Source organism: Tachypleus tridentatus, unplaced genomic scaffold (assembly GCF_004210375.1).
Source record: "Tachypleus tridentatus isolate NWPU-2018 unplaced genomic scaffold, ASM421037v1 Hic_cluster_2, whole genome shotgun sequence".
NCBI lineage: Eukaryota > Metazoa > Arthropoda > Merostomata > Xiphosura > Limulidae > Tachypleus > Tachypleus tridentatus.
In genome coordinates, this window is record NW_027467782.1 from 55895973 (window position 1) to 55916574 (window position 20602).

At 33.2% G+C, this 20602-nt stretch overlaps 1 protein-coding gene across 2 annotated transcripts in view; it reads right to left on the reverse strand.

The window, feature by feature from the left end:
* LOC143242923 (lachesin-like) overlaps positions 1 to 20237 on the reverse strand; it is a 105387-nt gene extending 85150 nt beyond the window's left edge. For both annotated transcript variants that reach the window (XM_076486534.1, XM_076486536.1), the window contains exon 1: positions 19968 to 20237. In XM_076486534.1, the coding sequence (XP_076342649.1) occupies positions 19968 to 20043 (76 nt within the window). In that variant the 5' untranslated portion in view covers positions 20044 to 20237. The remainder of the gene's footprint in view (positions 1 to 19967) is intronic.
* Between the last annotated feature and the right edge of the window lie 365 nt (positions 20238 to 20602).

Genomic DNA, 20602 nt, shown 5'->3' on the forward strand with positions numbered 1-20602 from the left:
AAGCAGCTAAGTTAGCGTGGTCCATTTTATCTTGTTTCTTAGATCTTATCCCAAACAGCGTTAAAACCATGTCAGTTTCTTGCTCTACTGTTTCTAAACCTGACAAGAGAAAGTACGGTCTTTTTTCAGTCCATAGTGTGTTCACCGAAGCATGGTCAACCAGCACTCTTCAATCTGCTCTACGAAGCAGTTATTCGAGCGGATATTTCGGAAGGCCAAACATAAATTTTGCATATCTAATCGTTTCTGACCTATTTCTTTACAAATTCTGAAGTCCTTACAGTCGATATATGAAATTCAATTATTTTAAAACAAATTGGTTTCTTCACGTTTAGTTTGGACAAGATTCTTAGAATAAATACACTGACGACGAAGTTGTTATCTCTTATGTTGCAATAACCTCAATGATTGGTGTTTTGGGTCTACGGATAACTAGTATAAAGAATTAGCTTCTAAATCAAATTATGTCAAAGAAACGAAATTATAATGCTCGTAAAAGTAATTACAGCCACCATATGTCTCATAAGAGATGAATATTTCGTACGGTTTTATTACGGAAGCCAACCGTTAGCGATAATGAAATAACAAAGTTGTCCAAAGTTAAAACATGTTTGATATCAGTCATATCTTGAATCTTAAAGAACAAGTGGGTAAATAAATTGTTATGGGATTAAAATGCTAACATAGTTTAAGTTACAAACCATTGAACTATTATTTACAGTAAATAGTCGTTTTAAAGAAGTATTTATAATGAAAATATACAGAAATATATATAATAATAAGAAGAGAATTTGTATTTTTTGCTTACCAGCAAACAACCAGAACGTGTTAATTAAATACGAGTATACAGAAAAACCTATGATTTTTGTGAAATACATGTGTAGATATTTCTTAACGATTAAACAGAGGGTGTGTGTGTGTGTGTTTTTTGAATTTCGCACAAAGCTACTCGAGGACTATCTGCGCTAACCGTCCCTAATTTAGGAGCGTAAGACTAGATGGAAGGCAGCTAGTCATCACCACCCACCGCCAACTTTTGGGCTACACTTTTACAAACTAATAGTGGGATTGATCGTAACATTATAAAGCTCTCATTGGTGAAAGGGCGAGCATGTTTGGTGCGACGGGGATTCGAACCCGCGATCCTCGGATTACGAGTCGAACGGCCTTAACCCACCTGGCCATACCGGGCTCCAATAGTAAAACTATTTTCATTACATATTCTCAGAAAATAGTATAACAACATAGTAATTCATGGAAATTTGGCTTACTGTTTAGTATACTAACAATCTGTATACTTTGAAGATATGTGTTTATGACTTTGAGGTGGTGGTGTGGGTTATAAGAGTGACTGTTAAATCCCCAGAGTTTGTGATGGTCGCTGTTAATCAGCCGTCTTTCCTCTATTTCTTCCTACGCAGGTAAGCCTTGGTAGCTTTGTGCGAAAGTCCTAAACAAAGGAGACAAGAATTCGAACAAACATTTCGATATCTACAGAATAAAGAAGGTGTTTAGTGTTAGCAGTCCAAAGAAAGTAAATAATGACGTCATGGGATTAGTTCCCTATTAACCAATTGCAGATTTCAAACATTATTAGAATCTGGAACTCTGATATTTAAACGGCGGTTTTATTGACACTGAACATATCTAAGGGAATTAATACCATTGTAACTAAACTATACTATTAATCTCATCCCATTACTGTTCAGCGGTGTGCTTAAAGTCTTATAACTTTCAGATTCTGAGCTCGAACCCTGCTGTGATATTCTACTGTGTAGACTTTTGCTTTACGAGTTAAGGTCTACTTGAAATTCTATAAACTACATTGAACTAATTTGCAAAGTCTTATGGGAGAATGTTTATGCGACGCAAACAATATAATTATCAAATCAAAAAATTGTGGGTAAACTTCGATCGGTTTTTAAACTTTTATCAACTAACGTTTTTTATCTTTCCAATATCGATTAATAAACGTCTATACTTTTCATGAATCAAAACTTGAATCAATCTGATGATTCTTTTCTCAGATCTTTGCTGGGAATGCAAATCGTTGTTAGTATCTGAATATATTTCTGAACTGAATTATATCGGGTGTGTTGATTTCCATGTTCTGGATTCTTTTAAAATTCATGCAATTATTGAACCTGCCAGCCAGACCCACCATTTTAACTCAGGTGATACAAGTTATAATCGTTGTATCAGTACCAAACTTACATTATCTGAGTTTATTACAGAGATGCTCGTTGTCTGTTGCTCATACGGTGATAATTTCTAATTATTAATTAACGACTGAAATATATTATTATTATGGTTAGTAAATATTGGTTCTTTTTATTAACTTGCATTGTCATTAAATTGTTAGGTATTATTCTGTTATTACGTATTGTGGTTATTAAGTTGTTATGTTTCTACGTTACTGGTTTGTTGTTAACCCTTATTGTCATTAAATTGTTATTATTATTCTGTCATTGTGGTTATTAAGTTGTTATGTTTCTACCTTATTGGTTTGTTGTTAACCCTGATTGTCATTAAATTGTTATTATTGGTCTGTCATTAAGCCTTGCGGTTATTAAGTTGTTATGTTTTTACATTATTGGTTTGTTGTTAACCGTTATTGTCATTAACTTATTATTATTGGTCTGTCATTGTGGTTATTAAGTTGTTATGTTTCTACATTATTGGTTTGTTGTTAACCCTTATTGTCATATACTTGTTATTATTGGTCTGTCATTAAGCCTTGTGATTATTAAGTTGTTACGTTTCTTATTATTGGTTTTTAACAAGATTAATCGTCATTAAATTATAATTATTCTTCTGTTATCATATTTAATCGTCAATTAATATTGTTTTGTTACAAAACTATTTATTCCGCCTAACTAAAGGAGGCGTGGTTTGTTGGGTTAGCTAATTTGAATTCTTCATTTTATATACTTTCAACTAAATCTACCGTTGATTTGTTCCTATCGCAGTGTAAGCATGTTGTATCGTGTCGTATTGTGTAATAGAAATGATTGTAAGTCTTCTGTATATTGTGGTGAAAACATACCTTGATAAAAAAACTTGACGCACTTAGTTATTCATACTTCCGTTGTGCTAAAAACAGAAGAATTATTAGGAAGTGGGCGGAACATTAGATTTGGGGTTAGCAACAACAAATGGAATGGTGGTTGCTGGGTGAAATGGATTGTATATTTTTTATGGATCACGCAAAAAAAAGAATTTTCTTATATTTAAGGAGAACTTAAGTATTGATATAGGATTTTAACCGATTAAGAATGTGATAGATGAAATGTTTAGTTACGTACAATTTGGACTTGTGAGTTGATTTGATATCATCTCTACTGCAGCCTGTACTCCGGTGTTTTATCTATTAGTAATTAAAATTAGAGTGAGGTTTAAAAACTTAGTAATTTTTGAGTTTTGTTCTATGTGTAATATTCAACAATGTTTGAGTTTTATTCTATTTGTAATATTCAACAATGTTTGAGTTTTGTTCTATTTGTAATATTCAACAGTGAGTTTTGTTCTATGTGTAATATTCAACAGTGAGTTTTGTTCTATGTGTAATATTCAACAGTGAGTTTTGTTCTATGTGTAATATTCAACAGTGAGTTTTGTTCTATGTGTAATATTCAACAGTGAGTTTTGTTCTATTGTAATATTCTATGTGTAATATTCAACAGTGAGTTTTGTTCTATTTGTAATATTCAACAGTGAGTTTTGTTCTATGTGTAATATTCAACAGTGAGTTTTGTTCTATGTGTAATATTCAACAGTGAGTTTTGTTCTATGTTTTTCAACAGTGAGTTTTGTTCTATTTGTAATATTCAACAGTGAGTTTTGTTCTATGTGTAATATTCAACAGTGAGTTTTGTTCTATGTGTAATATTCAACAGTGAGTTTTGTTCTATGTGTAATATTCAACAGTGAGTTTTGTTCTATGTGTAATATTCAACAGTGAGTTTTGTTCTATTTGTAATATTCAACAGTGAGTTTTGTTCTATGTGTAATATTCAACAGTGAGTTTTGTTCTATGTGTAATATTCAACAGTGAGTTTTGTTCTATTTGTAATATTCAACAGTGAGTTTTGTTCTATGTGTAATATTCAACAGTGAGTTTTGTTCTGTGTGTAATATTCTGAGTGTTCTATGTGTAATATTCAACAGTGAGTTTTGTTCTATGTGTAATATTCAACAGTGAGTTTTGTTCTATTTGTAATATTCAACAGTGAGTTTTGTTCTATTTGTAATATTCAACAGTGAGTTTTGTTCTATTTGTAATATTCAACAGTGAGTTTTGTTCTATGTGTAATATTCAACAGTGAGTTTTTTTCTATGTGTAATATTTAACAGTGAGTTTTGTTCTATTTGTAATATTCAACAGTGAGTTTTTTCTATGTGTAATATTCAACAGTGAGTTTTGTTCTATGTGTAATATTCAACAGTGAGTTTTGTTCAGTGTAATATTTAACAGAGTTTTGTTCTATTTGTGAATAATATTCAACAGTGAGTTTTGTTCTATTTGTAATATTCAACAGTGAGTTTTGTTCTATGTGTAATATTCAACAGTGAGTTTTGTTCTATGTGTAATATTCAACAGTGAGTTTTGTTCTATGTGTAATATTCAACAGTGAGTTTTATTCTATTTGTAATATTCAACAGTGAGTTTTGTTCTATTTGTAATATTCAACAGTGAGTTTTGTTCTCTGTGTAATATTCAACAGTGAGTTTTGTTCTATGTGTAATATTCAACAGTGAGTTTTGTTCTATGTGTAATATTCAACAGTGAGTTTTGTTCTATTTGTAATATTCAACAGTGAGTTTTGTTCTATTTGTAATATTCAACAGTGAGTTTTGTTCTATTTGTAATATTCAACAGTGAGTTTTGTTCTATTTGTAATATTCAACAGTGAGTTTTATTCTATTTGTAATATTCAACAGTGAGTTTTGTTCTATTTGTAATATTCAACAGTGAGTTTTGTTCTATGTGTAATATTCAACAGTGAGTTTTGTTCTATTTGTAATATTCAACAGTGAGTTTTGTTCTATTTGTAATATTCAACAGTGAGTTTTGTTCTATTTGTAATATTCAACAGTGAGTTTTGTTCTATTTGTAATATTCAACAGTGAGTTTTGTTCTATTTGTAATATTCAACAGTGAGTTTTGTTCTATGTGTAATATTCAACAGTGAGTTTTGTTCTATTTGTAATATTCAACAGTGAGTTTTGTTCTATGTGTAATATTCAACAGTGAGTTTTGTTCTATGTGTAATATTCAACAGTGAGTTTTGTTCTATGTGTAATATTCAACAGTGAGTTTTGTTCTATGTGTAATATTCAACAGTGAGTTTTGTTCTATGTGTAATATTCAACAGTGAGTTTTGTTCTATTTGTAATATTCAACAGTGAGTTTTGTTCTATTTGTAATATTCAACAGTGAGTTTTGTTCTATGTGTAATATTCAACAGTGAGTTTTGTTCTATGTGTAATATTCAACAGTGAGTTTTGTTCTATGTGTAATATTCAACAGTGAGTTTTGTTCTATGTTGTAATATTCAACAGTGAGTTTTGTTCTATTTGTAATATTCAACAGTGAGTTTTGTTCTATTTGTAATATTCAACAGTGAGTTTTGTTCTATGTGTAATATTCAACAGTGAGTTTTGTTCTATTTGTAATATTCAACAGTGAGTTTTGTTCTATGTGTAATATTCAACAGTGAGTTTTATTCTATTTGTAATATTCAACAGTGAGTTTTGTTCTATTTGTAATATTCAACAGTGAGTTTTGTTCTATTTGTAATATTCAACAGTGAGTTTTATTCTATTTGTAATATTCAACAGTGAGTTTTGTTCTATGTGTAATATTCAACAGTGAGTTTTATTCTATTTGTAATATTCAACAGTGAGTTTTGTTCTATTTGTAATATTCAACAGTGTTTGAGTGTGTAATATTCAACAGTGAGTTTTGTTCTATTTGTAATATTCAACAGTGAGTTTTGTTCTATTTGTAATATTCAACAGTGAGTTTTGTTCTATTTGTAATATTCAACAGTGAGTTTTGTTCTATTTGTAATATTCAACAGTGAGTTTTGTTCTATTTGTAATATTCAACAGTGAGTTTTGTTCTATGTGTAATATTCAACAGTGAGTTTTGTTCTATTTGTAATATTCAACAGTGAGTTTTGTTCTATGTGTAATATTCAACAGTGAGTTTTGTTCTATTTGTAATATTCAACAGTGAGTTTTGTTCTATTTGTAATATTCAACAGTGAGTTTTGTTCTATGTGTAATATTCAACAGTGAGTTTTGTTCTATTTGTAATATTCAACAGTGAGTTTTGTTCTATGTGTAATATTCAACAGTGAGTTTTATTCTATTTGTAATATTCAACAGTGAGTTTTGTTCTATTTGTAATATTCAACAGTGTTTGAGTTTTGTTCTATTTGTAATATTGAACAGTGAGTTTTATTCTTTTTGTAATATTCAACAGTGAGTTTTGTTCTATGTGTAATATTCAACAGTGAGTTTTGTTCTATGTGTAATATTCAACAGTGAGTTTTGTTCTATTTGTAATATTCAACAGTGAGTTTTGTTCTATTTGTAATATTCAACAGTGAGTTTTGTTCTATTTGTAATATTCAACAGTGAGTTTTGTTCTATGTGTAATATTCAACAGTGAGTTTTGTTCTATGTGTAATATTCAACAGTGAGTTTTTTTCTATGTGTAATATTCAACAGTGAGTTTTGTTCTATGTGTAATAGTCAACAGTGAGTTTTGTTCTATGTGTAATATTCAACAGTGAGTTTTGTTCTATGTGTAATAGTCAACAGTGAGTTTTGTTCTATGTGTAATATTCAACAGTGAGTTTTGTTCTATGTGTAATATTCAACAATGTCAAAGATCCCTAACGGAAGGTGGTTTAGCAAACAAATAATAGAGGTAAGTTAGTGACACTAGAAAACAGTAAAAATAGACAAATGAGCCACGAACGTGGTTTTATAGCATCCACATTAAGTACTTTGAGGATGATGTGGAACAACAAGTTATTAGATAGTCATTCTTATACCAGAAATTACACCATAACAAGGTTAAACAGTGAGAAAAGACTCACTTATCTAGCAAAAAACACTGATCCATAGCTGCTTGCTAATGGTTTAAGGAAACTTAGCAGGAGACATTTATTGATGGCCTGGAGAAATGGTACAGGAGTCTCTGTTCTCTTCTCAAAGGTATGGAAGAAATATTGTTCCCTTTCTGAGATCATTTCTTAAAACGTAAAATCAACTTATCTCCGATTTAAAGGTCTTGAGATAATATAATAAGAACTAGTTTTAGGTAACTCAACTAAATCGTACAATAAGTTGTATGTCTTGTCCACATCGGATTACTTTTTGAGAAAGAAAATGGTATTAAATTTTTTTATTCACAGCTAACCCTAAAATTAAGTACTGGAATACATCATTACAGCAAACCAAAAACGAAGGATTTTTAAACAATTATCTACTGTTTTATTTATATAAATGTTTTTTAATATATTACATCGTTGTTGAAATTACAGTGAGATGACAAAAAACAAAACAACTCAGCAACAAATTTGTTTCAATGATTTTTACAAGATATATATTTAGTGTTTTCAAATAACAAATTTTTATTACACAAACGCTTTACGAAGATTTTATTTAAATTGAATACAGAGGTGTAATTAGAAAAAATGATACGAATTGTACATCTAGATGAAGCATACACCCTGGAAAAGGATATAACATTACAGTGTTTGTGAAACAGTGAACATCTTTATCATAATCACCGCTTTGTCCTTTTAGCTTATATTTTCCAGCCTACATAACTCCTTAGGTTTAAAATTAAAATGTAAATTAAGATTTCTAAAACATGTTCTTTCGTTGCGGGGAGGGCCGGTATGGCCAGGTGGTTACGGCGTTCGACTCGTAATCTGAGGGTCGCGGGTTCGAGTCCCCATCGCACCAAACATGCTCGCCCTTTCAGCCGTTGGGGCATTATAATGTCACGGTCAATTCCACTATTCGTTAGTAAAAGAGTAGCCCAAGAGTTGGCGGTGAGTGATGATAACTAGCTGCCTTCCCTCTAGTTTTACACTGCGAAATTAGGGACGGCTAGCGCAGATAGCCCTCTTGTTGCTTTGCGCGAAATTCAAAAATAAACAAAATCGTTATAGGGATACGGTGAGAATTACCCAAGACGATATTAAACTTAGAAATAACATAAACAAATAAAAAATGTTGTTAAAGTATGACATACTAATCAATCTTATTTATATTTTTATTAAGACCCAAAGTAAAAAAGTGAGTTTTTGAAAGTGTTTAGTACAAGAAATTAATTGATAAACTAAATTACCCCACTACATAGGCTTTTAAAATATCAAACCAAAATTAATTATTTTAGATTAGAAACGAGTTTTGAAATTTGCGATAATGTGCTGAAATGCAGAAGTTAATGGTATCCCAGGCTGAGTGGATGTTTTTTGAAGGTCCTTCTCTTTAGGGGTAATCAAAAGACGTTTAAACAGTTTTAGAATATTCCGTATGTTGTTGGCAGGCAGAATTGTTTGTTTTGGAATTTCGCAAAAAGCTACTCGAGGGCTATCTGTGCTAGCTGTCCCTAATTTAGCAGTGTAAGACTAGAGGAAGGCAGCTAGTCATCACCACCCACCGCCAACTCTTGGGCTACTCTTTTACCAACGAATAGTGGGATTGACCGTCACATTATAACGCCCCCACGACTGGGAGGGCGAGCATGTTTGGCGCGACTCGGGCGCGAACCTGCGACCCTCAGATTACGAAGCGCACGCCTTAACGCGCTAGGCCATGCCAGGCCCTGGCAGGCAGAAATCTTTCTCACGTGGTGAAGTCAAAGCGTCTTGCTATATAGATCCGTGTAACTCTCATTGTTATGTGGTACTTACTGAAGGATAGTAGGTCTTACCTTGTATTCAACGCAGGTTTTATCAATAAATACAGTTTGAGCCATTGACTGTCACTACACTCATTGTTGGTAACTGTATATATATTAACTGCTTCGTCAATGGCTTTGCCACATGTTCGTCAAAAACGAGTTATTTGGTTTCGCTGTCTATTAGGGTCTATATATATATATATATTTAAATCTTTCTTTTAAGGGTGGAGAACCTTCAATTGTATTACGAATGTGCAGATTGAGAACATAGTAAGCCTAAACTGTTTGTTTCAGAACAAATCTACATTAGAATATATCTGTTGTAATCATCGCAAAGGATCGAACCCCGGATCTTATCGTTGTAAGCACATCCCTGTCCCACAACCTTATGACGTCATGTTTCTTTTCTAACACTGATAACTTCACAGACTGTTCATTTATCTAATACTTTATGCCAGTTTTTAATTGTTCAGTCATGTATCAATTACATGCACAATATACATGAAACGAATGGGAAGGTCGCAATCTTACACTGTCGCGAAATTTGGTGTTTGGTGGGTTTGATTTCTTTTGAATCTCTCCTAAAGCTATACAAGGGCTATCTGCGCTAGTCGTCTCTAATTCAGCAGTGTAAGACTAGAGGAGAGGCAGCTAGTCATCACCACCTACCGCCATGTTTGGTCTAATGGGAATTCGAACCCGCGATCCTCAGATTACGAGTCGAGTTGCCTTAATCACATGGCCTTGCCCGGTCTTTGATTCAAACCTTGATTTGGTACACCTCAGTTGGTAGGTAAACAATTAATAGCAACTTCAGAGTAAATGATATCACACCATAGATATTAGAATTGTGGATAATTACAATGAAACACTGTTAAAGAGGGATATAAATGGCAGACAAACATCACAGTACATATCTCAGAAAAAGATTAAACATTATTTACTCTTGTAGATTTTGTTTGTTTTGGAATTTCGCGCAAAGCTAAACGGGGACTATCTGCGCTAGCCGTCCCTAATTTTGCAGTATAAGGCTAGAGGGAAGTCAGCTAGTCATCACCACCCTCCGCCAACTCTTGGGCTACTATTTCACCAACGAATAGTGGGATTGATCGTCACGTTATAACGCCCCAACGGCTGAAAGGGCGAGCATCTTTGGTGCGACGGGGATTCGAATGCGCGACCCTCGGATTAGAGTCGAACGCCTTAACACATCTGGCCGTGCTGGGTCATCTCTTGTAGATAAATTATTAAACTCGTGATAAAGTTTATGGAAATTTAATAAATGATAATATAGCACTCAAATCAGAAGATAAATAAATAATACATGACATGTGTCAAAAAATTATGCAAGGTAAATAAGTAAAGAAAACGTAAGTTTTACAAAAGGGTAAGGTTGAAGTTATCTTCAGATTAGACCGAAAACAGTGTCAACAGTAAATGCACCGAAACAATGCCTGTTAATATTTATAAGTAAAAAGAAAGAGAATGGGTTTATGTGGTTATACTGATTACATGGCAGATTTTTTATTTCCCGCTAAATACGTAGCTTCCTTTGATTAGAAGTTAAAATTAATTTTAAGAGCCTGCATTTCAAACATAAGGTTCCCACATCCAGATAAACTCGTATTTTGAAATGCCAATTGTTTATAAAAAAAACTATTTTTTTACCTACTTTCAAAATACTCGGTTAACAGAAGACGTTTAAAGAAAAAAAAGAAAGCTAAATATTTTTTTATTTAATATGCTAAACCTAAGCCATTGTAAGAGTAAAACTGTCATTATTGTATATTATTTATATACAATGCTAAACCTAAGCCATTGTTAGGGTAAAACTATCATCATTGTATATTATTTATATAAAATGCTAAACCTAAGCCATTGTCAGGGTAAAACTATCATTATTGTATATTATTTATCCAATATGCTAAACCTAAGCCAGTGTTACGGTAAGCCTCCTAGTGTCTCAGCGCATGTCTGTGGACTTACAACGCTAAAAACCGGATTTCGATACCCGTGGTGGGCAGAGCACATATAGCCCATTGTGTAGCTTTGTCCTTAATTCAAAAGAACAACAATTGATACGGTAAAACTATCATTATTGTATATTATTTATTCAATATGCTAAACCTAAGCCATTGCTAGGGTACAACAGCCATTATTGTGTTTTTTTCTCTATGCAGTTTGGACATTAACGTATGTTTATTTGTTTGTTTTGAATTTCGCGCAAAGCTACTCAAGGGCTATCTGCGCTAGCCGTCCCTAATTTAGCAGTGTAAGACCAGAGGGAAGGCAGATAGTTATCACCACCCACCGCCAACTCTTGGGTTACTATTTTACCAACGAATTGTGGTGAGATTGACGGTCACATTATAACGCCCTCACGGCTGAAAGGGAGAGCATGTTTATTGCGACGGGGATTCGGACCCGCGACTCTCAGATTACGAGTCAAATCCCTTAACCCATCTGGCCATGCAGGGCCACCTTAACGTATAAATCAGTATAAAGGAAAACGTTGAAAGGGTTTAAGTGTAATTATTTTGAGTTTTTTATTAATGTATTGAGTTTACAAAGTTAGAACAACAAACCGTCTAAGTAGACCCAGAAAAAGAAAGGACTTTAACATCCGATGATTGGTTTATTACAGTTCGTTTGCAATTAAACATAAAATTACACAGTAACACAGCAGCAAGTATGCGGACTTACAGTGCAAGAAATTGGATCTCGATACCCGTTGTGAACATAGCACAGACAGCCCAGTGGGTCGCTCTTTGCTTAACTTAGAAAACAAATGAACGAACAATCACAATGGGCACTCTGTTCTGTGCCCACCACCAGTATCGGAACTCGATTTCTAGCAGTGTAAGTCCGCAGACATGTTACTGGGGGCCCGGTAGATGGATAGACTCGTAATCTAAGGGTTTCAGGTTCGAATACACCTCACACCAAACATGCTCACCGTTTCAGTCGTGGGGGCGGTTATAATGTGACGGTCAATCCAACTATTCGTTGGTAAAAGAGTAGCCCAAGAGCTGGCGGTGGGTGGTAATGACTAGTTGCTTTCCCTCTAGTCTTACACTGCAAAATTAGGGACGGCTATCTTTGCGCGAAATTCAAAACAAATCAAACCAAACCATTCCAGTGTCAGGGGAGAGGGGCGTGTCTTCTTACGGGCTTCAGAAACAACGTTTCGCGTTTGCTCCAAGTCTTTTACAGGGCTTTAATACAAGACTTTTCCTCGAGTTAACACGATTTGTTTTGAGATTTATGTAATTAGAGAGCAGTAATCTAGCTTATCTTGATAAATAAATAATGTTTCGTTTTTAATTATCAACATTAAATAGAATCAATAACACTTACACTTCGTCAGCGTAATTTAGTTCACAGCATAACCACAGCCTAATGACTTTTGTTATTGTACGAAAGGCCTCGTCGGCACTAAATATGGTACATGTAATGCGATTGATATATTATTACATATTATTCTTTGATTTACTGAACAGATGAGGCCCGGCATGGCCAAGCGTGTTTAGCTGTGCGACTCGTAATCCGAGGGTCCTGGGTTCGCATCCCCGTCGCGCCAAACATGCTCGCCCTTTCAGCCGTGGGGGCGTTATAATGTGACGGTCAATCCCACTATTCGTTGGTAAAAGAATAGCCCAAGAGTTGGCGGTGGGTGGTGATGACTAGCTGCCTTCCCTCTTGTCTTACACTGCTAAGTTAGGAACGGCTAGCACAGATAGGCCTCGTGTTGCTTTGTGCGAAATTCAAAAACCAACTAAAAAGATATTATAATTAAGTAGTCAATTATAAAGACGAAAGTTGTGACTTTTGTAAAGTTCGATAATTCCCTTACCTCCAGGAAAACATAAACTAAATTTAGTTTTACCAAATAAACATCTATCGCTATGGAAACTGTTCACATGGTCCATAAAATCTTCTGTTTAGAGGATGTTATATATCTGTCATGCATTTATTGTTAAACGAAAAAAATATATTAATATAATTACACAGAAAATATAATGGTTGTTAGCTTTGTTTAAAAGATGCAAATTAGCATAAAAAATTCAATAATAATAAATTGCTATCGTTATAAAAGCGCCTAAACTGATAGGTTTTCCGTAACAGATCGATAGAAGTACTTAGTAAAACGTAACCTTTAACACAGAAACTCGAGATACGGTTTTGTGTTTTCGTATAGCAAAACCACATCGGGTTATCTGTTGAGCCCGCTAAGGGGAATCGAATCCATGATTTTAGGGTTATAAATACATAGACTTACCGCTTTACTTGCGAAGGGCGATACGGTTGTGTTAAACCAATCCATGTTTGGTTTGAATTTCGCGAAAAGCTACACCAGGGATAACTGCACTACCCGTCCCTAATTTAGCAGTGTAAGACTAGAGGGAAGGCAACTCGTCATTACCACCCACCGCCAACTCTTGGGCTACTCTTTTACCAACGAATAGTTGGATTGACCGTTACATTATTACGCCTCCACTTCTGAAAGGTCGAGCATGTTCAATGTGACAGGGATTTGAACCCGAGACCTCCGGATTACGAGTCAAGTGCTTTAACCACCATATGCTGGGCGTTAGTTGTAGTAAGTAATGGTTTGAAATACATTAATATGCGTTGAAACAAATATTAGGTTACATAAATAGTGTACTTGTTCTGTCACAGTCAACATGATGAGATCTGGATGCAGAGAAATGCGCCGTTGGCAACAACTATGACACATATAGTTGGACTCGAATAATATTGCCCATTCGTCTAATTCTTAAAAATTACTGAGCGAGTGTATAGTGTTTAAAGATGTAATAGACCTAAAGCTTAATATCTTATAATATCTTGTAGTAATATCAAAAAATAACAAAACAGACAGCAATATATTAACCATCATCAGTAAGTGAACTGAGTGAAAGGAAAATTAATTAAATACTTTGAGGCTGGAACAATAGAAACATTTAGTTATATTTGTAGAATTTTCACTATTGTTAAATTTTAAGAAAAACATTTCATCTGCGACAGTTTGTTCCCGAAGAAGAAAATCCCATGTTTCCAAACCGCTCAGGTTATTGGGTTTTTACTAATTTCTATGACGTTACCACCGTCAATTTTACACCCAGTTACTTTTAGGTTTTATTATAATGTACATAACTGGTTATGTTCCCTAATTACGTTATGGTATATACAATTTTTTTGCTCGTATTATAAACTGTATAATCAGTGTTAACATTCTTGAATTATGCCTTATATAGCGACCCCTACGTGACCAGGTAATCTGAGGGTCGCGGTTTAGAATCCACGTCACAACAAACATGCTCGCCTTTTCAGCCGTGAGTGCATTATAATGTGACGGCCAGTCCAACTATTCGTTGGTGAAAGAGTAGCCATGGAGTTGGCCTTAAAAGTTAAAACGAATATGACGAAATTAAACTATACCTTAAAAGTTAAAACGGATATGACGAAATTATACTATGCCTTAAAAGTTAAAACGGATATGACGAAATTATACTATGCCTTAAAAGTTAAATCGCATATGACGAAATTAAACTATGCCTCAAAAGTTAAAACGAATATGACGAAATTAAACTATACTTTGAAAGTTAAAACGGACATGACGAAATTAAACTATACCTCAAAAGTTAAAACGCATATGACGAAATTAAACTATACTTTGAAAGTTAAAACGGACATGACGAAATTAAACTATACCTTAAAAGTTAAAACGAATATGACAAAATTAAACTATGCCTTAAAAGTTAAAACGGATATGACGAAATTATACTATGCCTTAAAAGTTAAAACGGATATGACGAAATTATACTATGCCTTAAAAGTTAAATCGCATATGACGAAATTAAACTATGCCTCAAAAGTTAAAACGAATATGACGAAATTAAACTATACTTTGAAAGTTAAAACGGACATGACGAAATTAAACTATACCTCAAAAGTTAAAACGCATATGACGAAATTATACTATGCCATAAAAGTTAAAATGAATAGGACGAAATTAAACTATGCCTTAAAAGTTAAAACGAATATGACAAAATTAAACTATGCCTCAAAAGTGAATACAGATATGATGACTCTTCTGAACTGTGTTATGGAAATCTGTATGCACACCCTAGTGTATAGTTGAGAACTTCTGCGTTTTCACACAATTTATGGCCGAATTTTCGACCTAAACAGCCATGAGAAATGCAAGTCATTTGATAGAGATATAAGGAAACAAATCCATGAACATTTTCTCGTGTTATTTATGATTTACCATATACACTTGATCACGTTCTCATGGGACGAGATTACTAAATACTCATGATATATTACTGTAACATTAACCATATATTCCACTCACATCATAATACAAATAGAACTAATTACAACGTATGTATATTTTGTCTATAAACAGGCCTAATCACGCGCGCAAATAACTAACTACGTAACAGAAACTTTACTAACACTAAAAAAATGGTACGTTGTAGTGAAAAAAACATTATGTTAACTTTACGCACATGTGGTTTTCTAATCTAATAAATATTATACAAATTATAGATCTAATGCATAAAAACTAATAATCCTACACAAACCATAGTGTTACATTATAAAGAACAGTAATCAAGCAGTCTTCGTAGTGTTGTGATATAAATGATTTCCACGAAAGAGGTCTTTCCATAGAGTAATGTGTTGTCTGTCTGTCAGTCAGTAAGTCCGCACTTAAACGACGTCACACAAGGAACGCTCAACTTTGCAATTTGTACTGTTGTGACATTTGTAAAATATGAACGTGCCGTGAAGAATTACAGAGAATGATATACGAATTTGAACCTCCTATGAAGAATTACAGAGAATGATATACGAATTTGAACCCCTATGAAGAATTACAGAGAATGATATACGAATTTGAACCCCCTATGAAGAATTACAGAGAATGATATACGAATTTGAAACCCCCTATGAAGAATTACAGAGAATGATATACGAATTTGAACCCCCATGAAGAATTACAGAGAATGATATACGAATTTGAACCCCATGAAGAATTACAGAGAATGATATACGAATTTGAACCCCATGAAGAATTACAGAGAATGATATACGAATTTGAACCTCAAATAAATTTGTCGGCTTTAATTTCGGTTTTATTTACACTCTGAAAAGAAGACTTTCGGGGACCCTGTGCATATAAGTAATCACGCGCACGTCTTATTTGAGTGATATAAATAATAGTAACACATAAAGAGTTCTGTATGTTATAATTGGGGATATCTTATTTATAATAATAATTTTATATGTGATCCGTTAGAGATTTTCAGTAATTAAAAACGTGTCTAATAATATTTAAACAATACGACAAGCACAGCTAGGCTGAAATATTATACACTTGTCTAATTCTTGAAAAACCCTAAACGACTGAACTGAATAAATAATGTAGGGTTAAAAATATAGTAGGTCCAACAGTATAGTCTTATAATAAGTGTAATGGCAGTAGACGTATACTAATGACACAGAGACCCGAATTTTGTAATATTAAACAAAAATACGTTACAAACTTATGTTGATGTAAACAACACTAACAATAAACATATACGTTGTTATATAAACAATGCTGATTACACATTTGTCATCACGTTCTGATGTAAACAATAACACGTTTGTCATCACGTTCTGATGTAAACAATAACACATTTGTCATCACGTTCTGATGTAAACAATAACACGTTTGTCATCACGTTCTGATGTAAACAATAACACGTTTGTCATCACGTTCTGATGTAAACAATAACACATTTGTCATCACGTTCTGATGTAAACACTAACACGTTTGTCATCACGTTCTGATGTAAACTATAATTCATTTGTCATCACGTTCTGATGTAAACAGTAACACATTTGTCATCACGTTCTGATGTAAACAATAACACATTTGTCATCACGTTCTGATGTAAACACTACTAATAACACATCAGTCATCACGTTCTGATGTAAACAATAACACATTTGTCATCACGTTCTGATGTAAACTATAATTCATTTGTCATCACGTTCTGATGTAAACAGTAACACATTTGTCATCACGTTCTGATGTAAACAATAACACATTTGTTATCACGTTCTGATGTAAACAGTAACACATTTGTCATCACGTTCTGATGTAAACAATAACACATTTGTTATCACGTTCTGATGTAAACAGTAACACATTTGTCATCACATTCTGATGTAAACAGTAACACATTTGTCATCACGTTCTGATGTAAACACTACTAATAACACATCAGTCATTACGTTCTGATGTAAACAATAACAAATTTGTCATCACGTTCTGATGTAAACAATAACACGTTTGTCATCACGTTCTGATGTAAACAATAACACATTTGTCATCACGTTATGATGTAAACAATAACACGTTTGTCATCACGTTCTGATGTAAACAATAACACATTTGTCATCACGTTCTGATGTAAACACTACTAATAACACATCAGTCATCACGTTCTGATGTAAACAATAACACATTTGTCATCACGTTCTGATGTAAACAGTAACACATTTGTCATCACGTTCTGATGTAAACAATAACACATTTGTTATCACGTTCTGATGTAAACAGTAACACATTTGTCATCACGTTCTGATGTAAACAATAACACATTTGTCATCACGTTCTGATGTAAACAATAACACATTTGTCATCACGTTCTGATGTAAACAATAACACGTTTGCCATCACGTTCTGATGTAAACAATAACACGTTTGTCATCACGTTCTGATGTAAACAATAACACGTTTGTTATCACGTTCTGATGTAAACACTACTAATAACACATCAGTCATCACGTTCTGATGTAAACACCACTAATAACACATTTGTCATCACGTTCTGATGTAAACAATAACACATTTGTCATCACGTTCTGATGTAAACAATAACACGTTTGTCATCACGTTCTGATGTAAACAATAACACATTCTTATCATGTCCTGATGTAAACACTACTAATAACACATCAGTCATCACGTTCTGATGTAAACAATAACACGTTTGTCATCACGTTCTGATGTAAACAATAACACATCAGTCATCATGTCCTGATGTAAACACTAATATATAAGTATGGTGTCAGACAGAGATTTAAAGACCTAACATGTTTATAAAATCAAATAATGCCTTGACCACTTATGGACAGTAGAGAGTTTTTGTTGACCACCATTACAACCTGCTGTTTATAAAAACACTCAGACAGATATATATTTCATAACGTATAAAGAGGACAATCGTTTAGGTGTTGCTGATTGAATTTGGTGCAACAGTTTGGTTCTCATAAAGGAACGTTCAGCCGAGGTCTTCATCTTAGCACTAGATAACGAAATTTCTTGATATTAGGTCACTAGCAGCTTGGTACAAATATGCTAATTACTGATGCGTTTTAGGCCTAATACGTTGAAATACGTTGCACTGTAATACAATTATTACTGAAATACGTTGCACTGTAATAAAATTATTACTGAAATACGTTGCACTGTAATAAAATTATTACTGAAATACGTTGCACTGTAATAAAACTATTACTGGAATACGTTGCACTGTAATAAAATTATTACTGAAATACGTTGCACTGTAATAAAATTATTACTGAAATACGTTGCAGTATAATAAAACTATTACTGAAATACGTTGCAGTATAATACAACTATTACTAACCTATGTTGCAGTATAATAAAATTATTACTGAAATACGTTGCACTATAATAAAATTATTACTGAAATACGTTGCACTATGATAAAATTATTACTGAAATACGTTGCACTGTAATAAAACTATTACTGGAATACGTTGCACTGTGATAAAATTATTACTGAAATACGTTGCACTGTAATAAAATTATTACTGAAATACGTTGCAGTATAATAAAACTATTACTAAACTATGTTGCACTATAATAAAACTATTACTGAAATACGTTGCACTATAATAAAATTATTACTGAAATACGTTGCACTATATTAAAATTGTTACTGAAATACTTTGCACTGTAATAAAACCATTACTGAAATACGTTGCACTATAATAAAGCTATTACTGAAATGCGTTGCACTATAATAAAACTATTACTAAAATATGTTGCACTGTAGTAAAATTATAACTGAAATACGTTGCACTGTAATAAAGCTATTACTGAAATACGTTGCACTATAATAAAGCTGTTACTGAAATACGTTGCACTACAATAAAACTATTACTGAAATACGTTGCACTATAATAAAGCTGTTACTGAAATCCGTTGCACTATAATAAAACTATTACTAAAAATGTTGCACTGTAATAAAATTATAACTGAAATACGTTGCACTGTAATAAAACATAACTTATTAAAAGGTGTCGAACATTAACACGAAACCTGTATCTCTCTATCCGTGATGTAATCTTTCATATTTTATGAAGTTTCAGTGGTTTTTCTTACGTAATGACTGTGTTCTTTTTGACGATTGTCCTCTGTTGTTGAACCTGTAATGTTTGTGAAGGCTACTCGAAGCTACGATTTGTAACATTTGTAAAACCTACATAGAAATTACTTACAAGTTGTATTGTTTTGAGAAATAACGTTTATTTAATGAGCATTTTTACAAGTTATTTACAAGTTAGCCGTTGTTTTACTAACGAGTTTAGGAGCTACAAGTTAACGTGAAATAACGCGTTAAAGTTTTAACTAGCATTGCAAGAACTCGAGATCTAACAATATTTATCATTATACACTTTAATCAAATATATATTGGTTTATGTTTGACATTATTTCGCCTCGTTTTAGTGTTAACATTGTACAACGTTATCATAATATTCTGTTATAACAGCATCTATTCTTCAATACATATATTTTAGGACATAATTTAAGAGGAGATTCAGAGATATGGGGGTATGGATAAATCAGTAGAGAAATTTTGTATGATTTATATTATATATAAATAATAAATTAAAGAAGGTAATATTGTACTGGATCCGAGATTAAAGTTGAAATGTTTCTCACCTCCCTCGAGAAGACACGCTGCCCACAAAAAGAACGTGGTCACAGCTACTAAGACACGTGCATCTTTAAGATTCATCTTCACTAACGCAAGGTGTCAAAATTTCCAGATTTCTCAGTAGATGTTCAGTATCACACTGACGCCTGTACCTCAAGCACGAGTATTATCATTAGAGTAAGACTTTTCCAGGCTCGTTCTGAATCTAACATCGCATTTTACTTATTCTTGGCAAACGAAACGGGGTCTTAACGTCCACTGCTTAGGTTAGAAGCTGGACTTCATCGAAACAGCTCGCGGCCGAGCTCGCGGTATTTATATCGGTTTAGGAGTCTGCGCATTAAGCTTTTTTCTGTTTTGTGAATCTAATTGGTGAAAGTGTTTTTATGTAATACAGGTCGTTTTCCTCTTATTTCCTAAGTGGAATAATATTCTCTGCTAATGAGGAAATGCATGAGGTTTTACGTATATGCAGTGTGATTAGGGCGTCTTATCTTTCACTGGTAAATAGCCATGAATTTCGCTAGTTTGAGATGAATTTCTAATATACATTTGGTTAAAACGTGTTGGAGAGAAAAGGAGAATGAACAGTGTATTTTAACATGATGTGATATCCTCCCAATTCATTTGAAACTTGTTA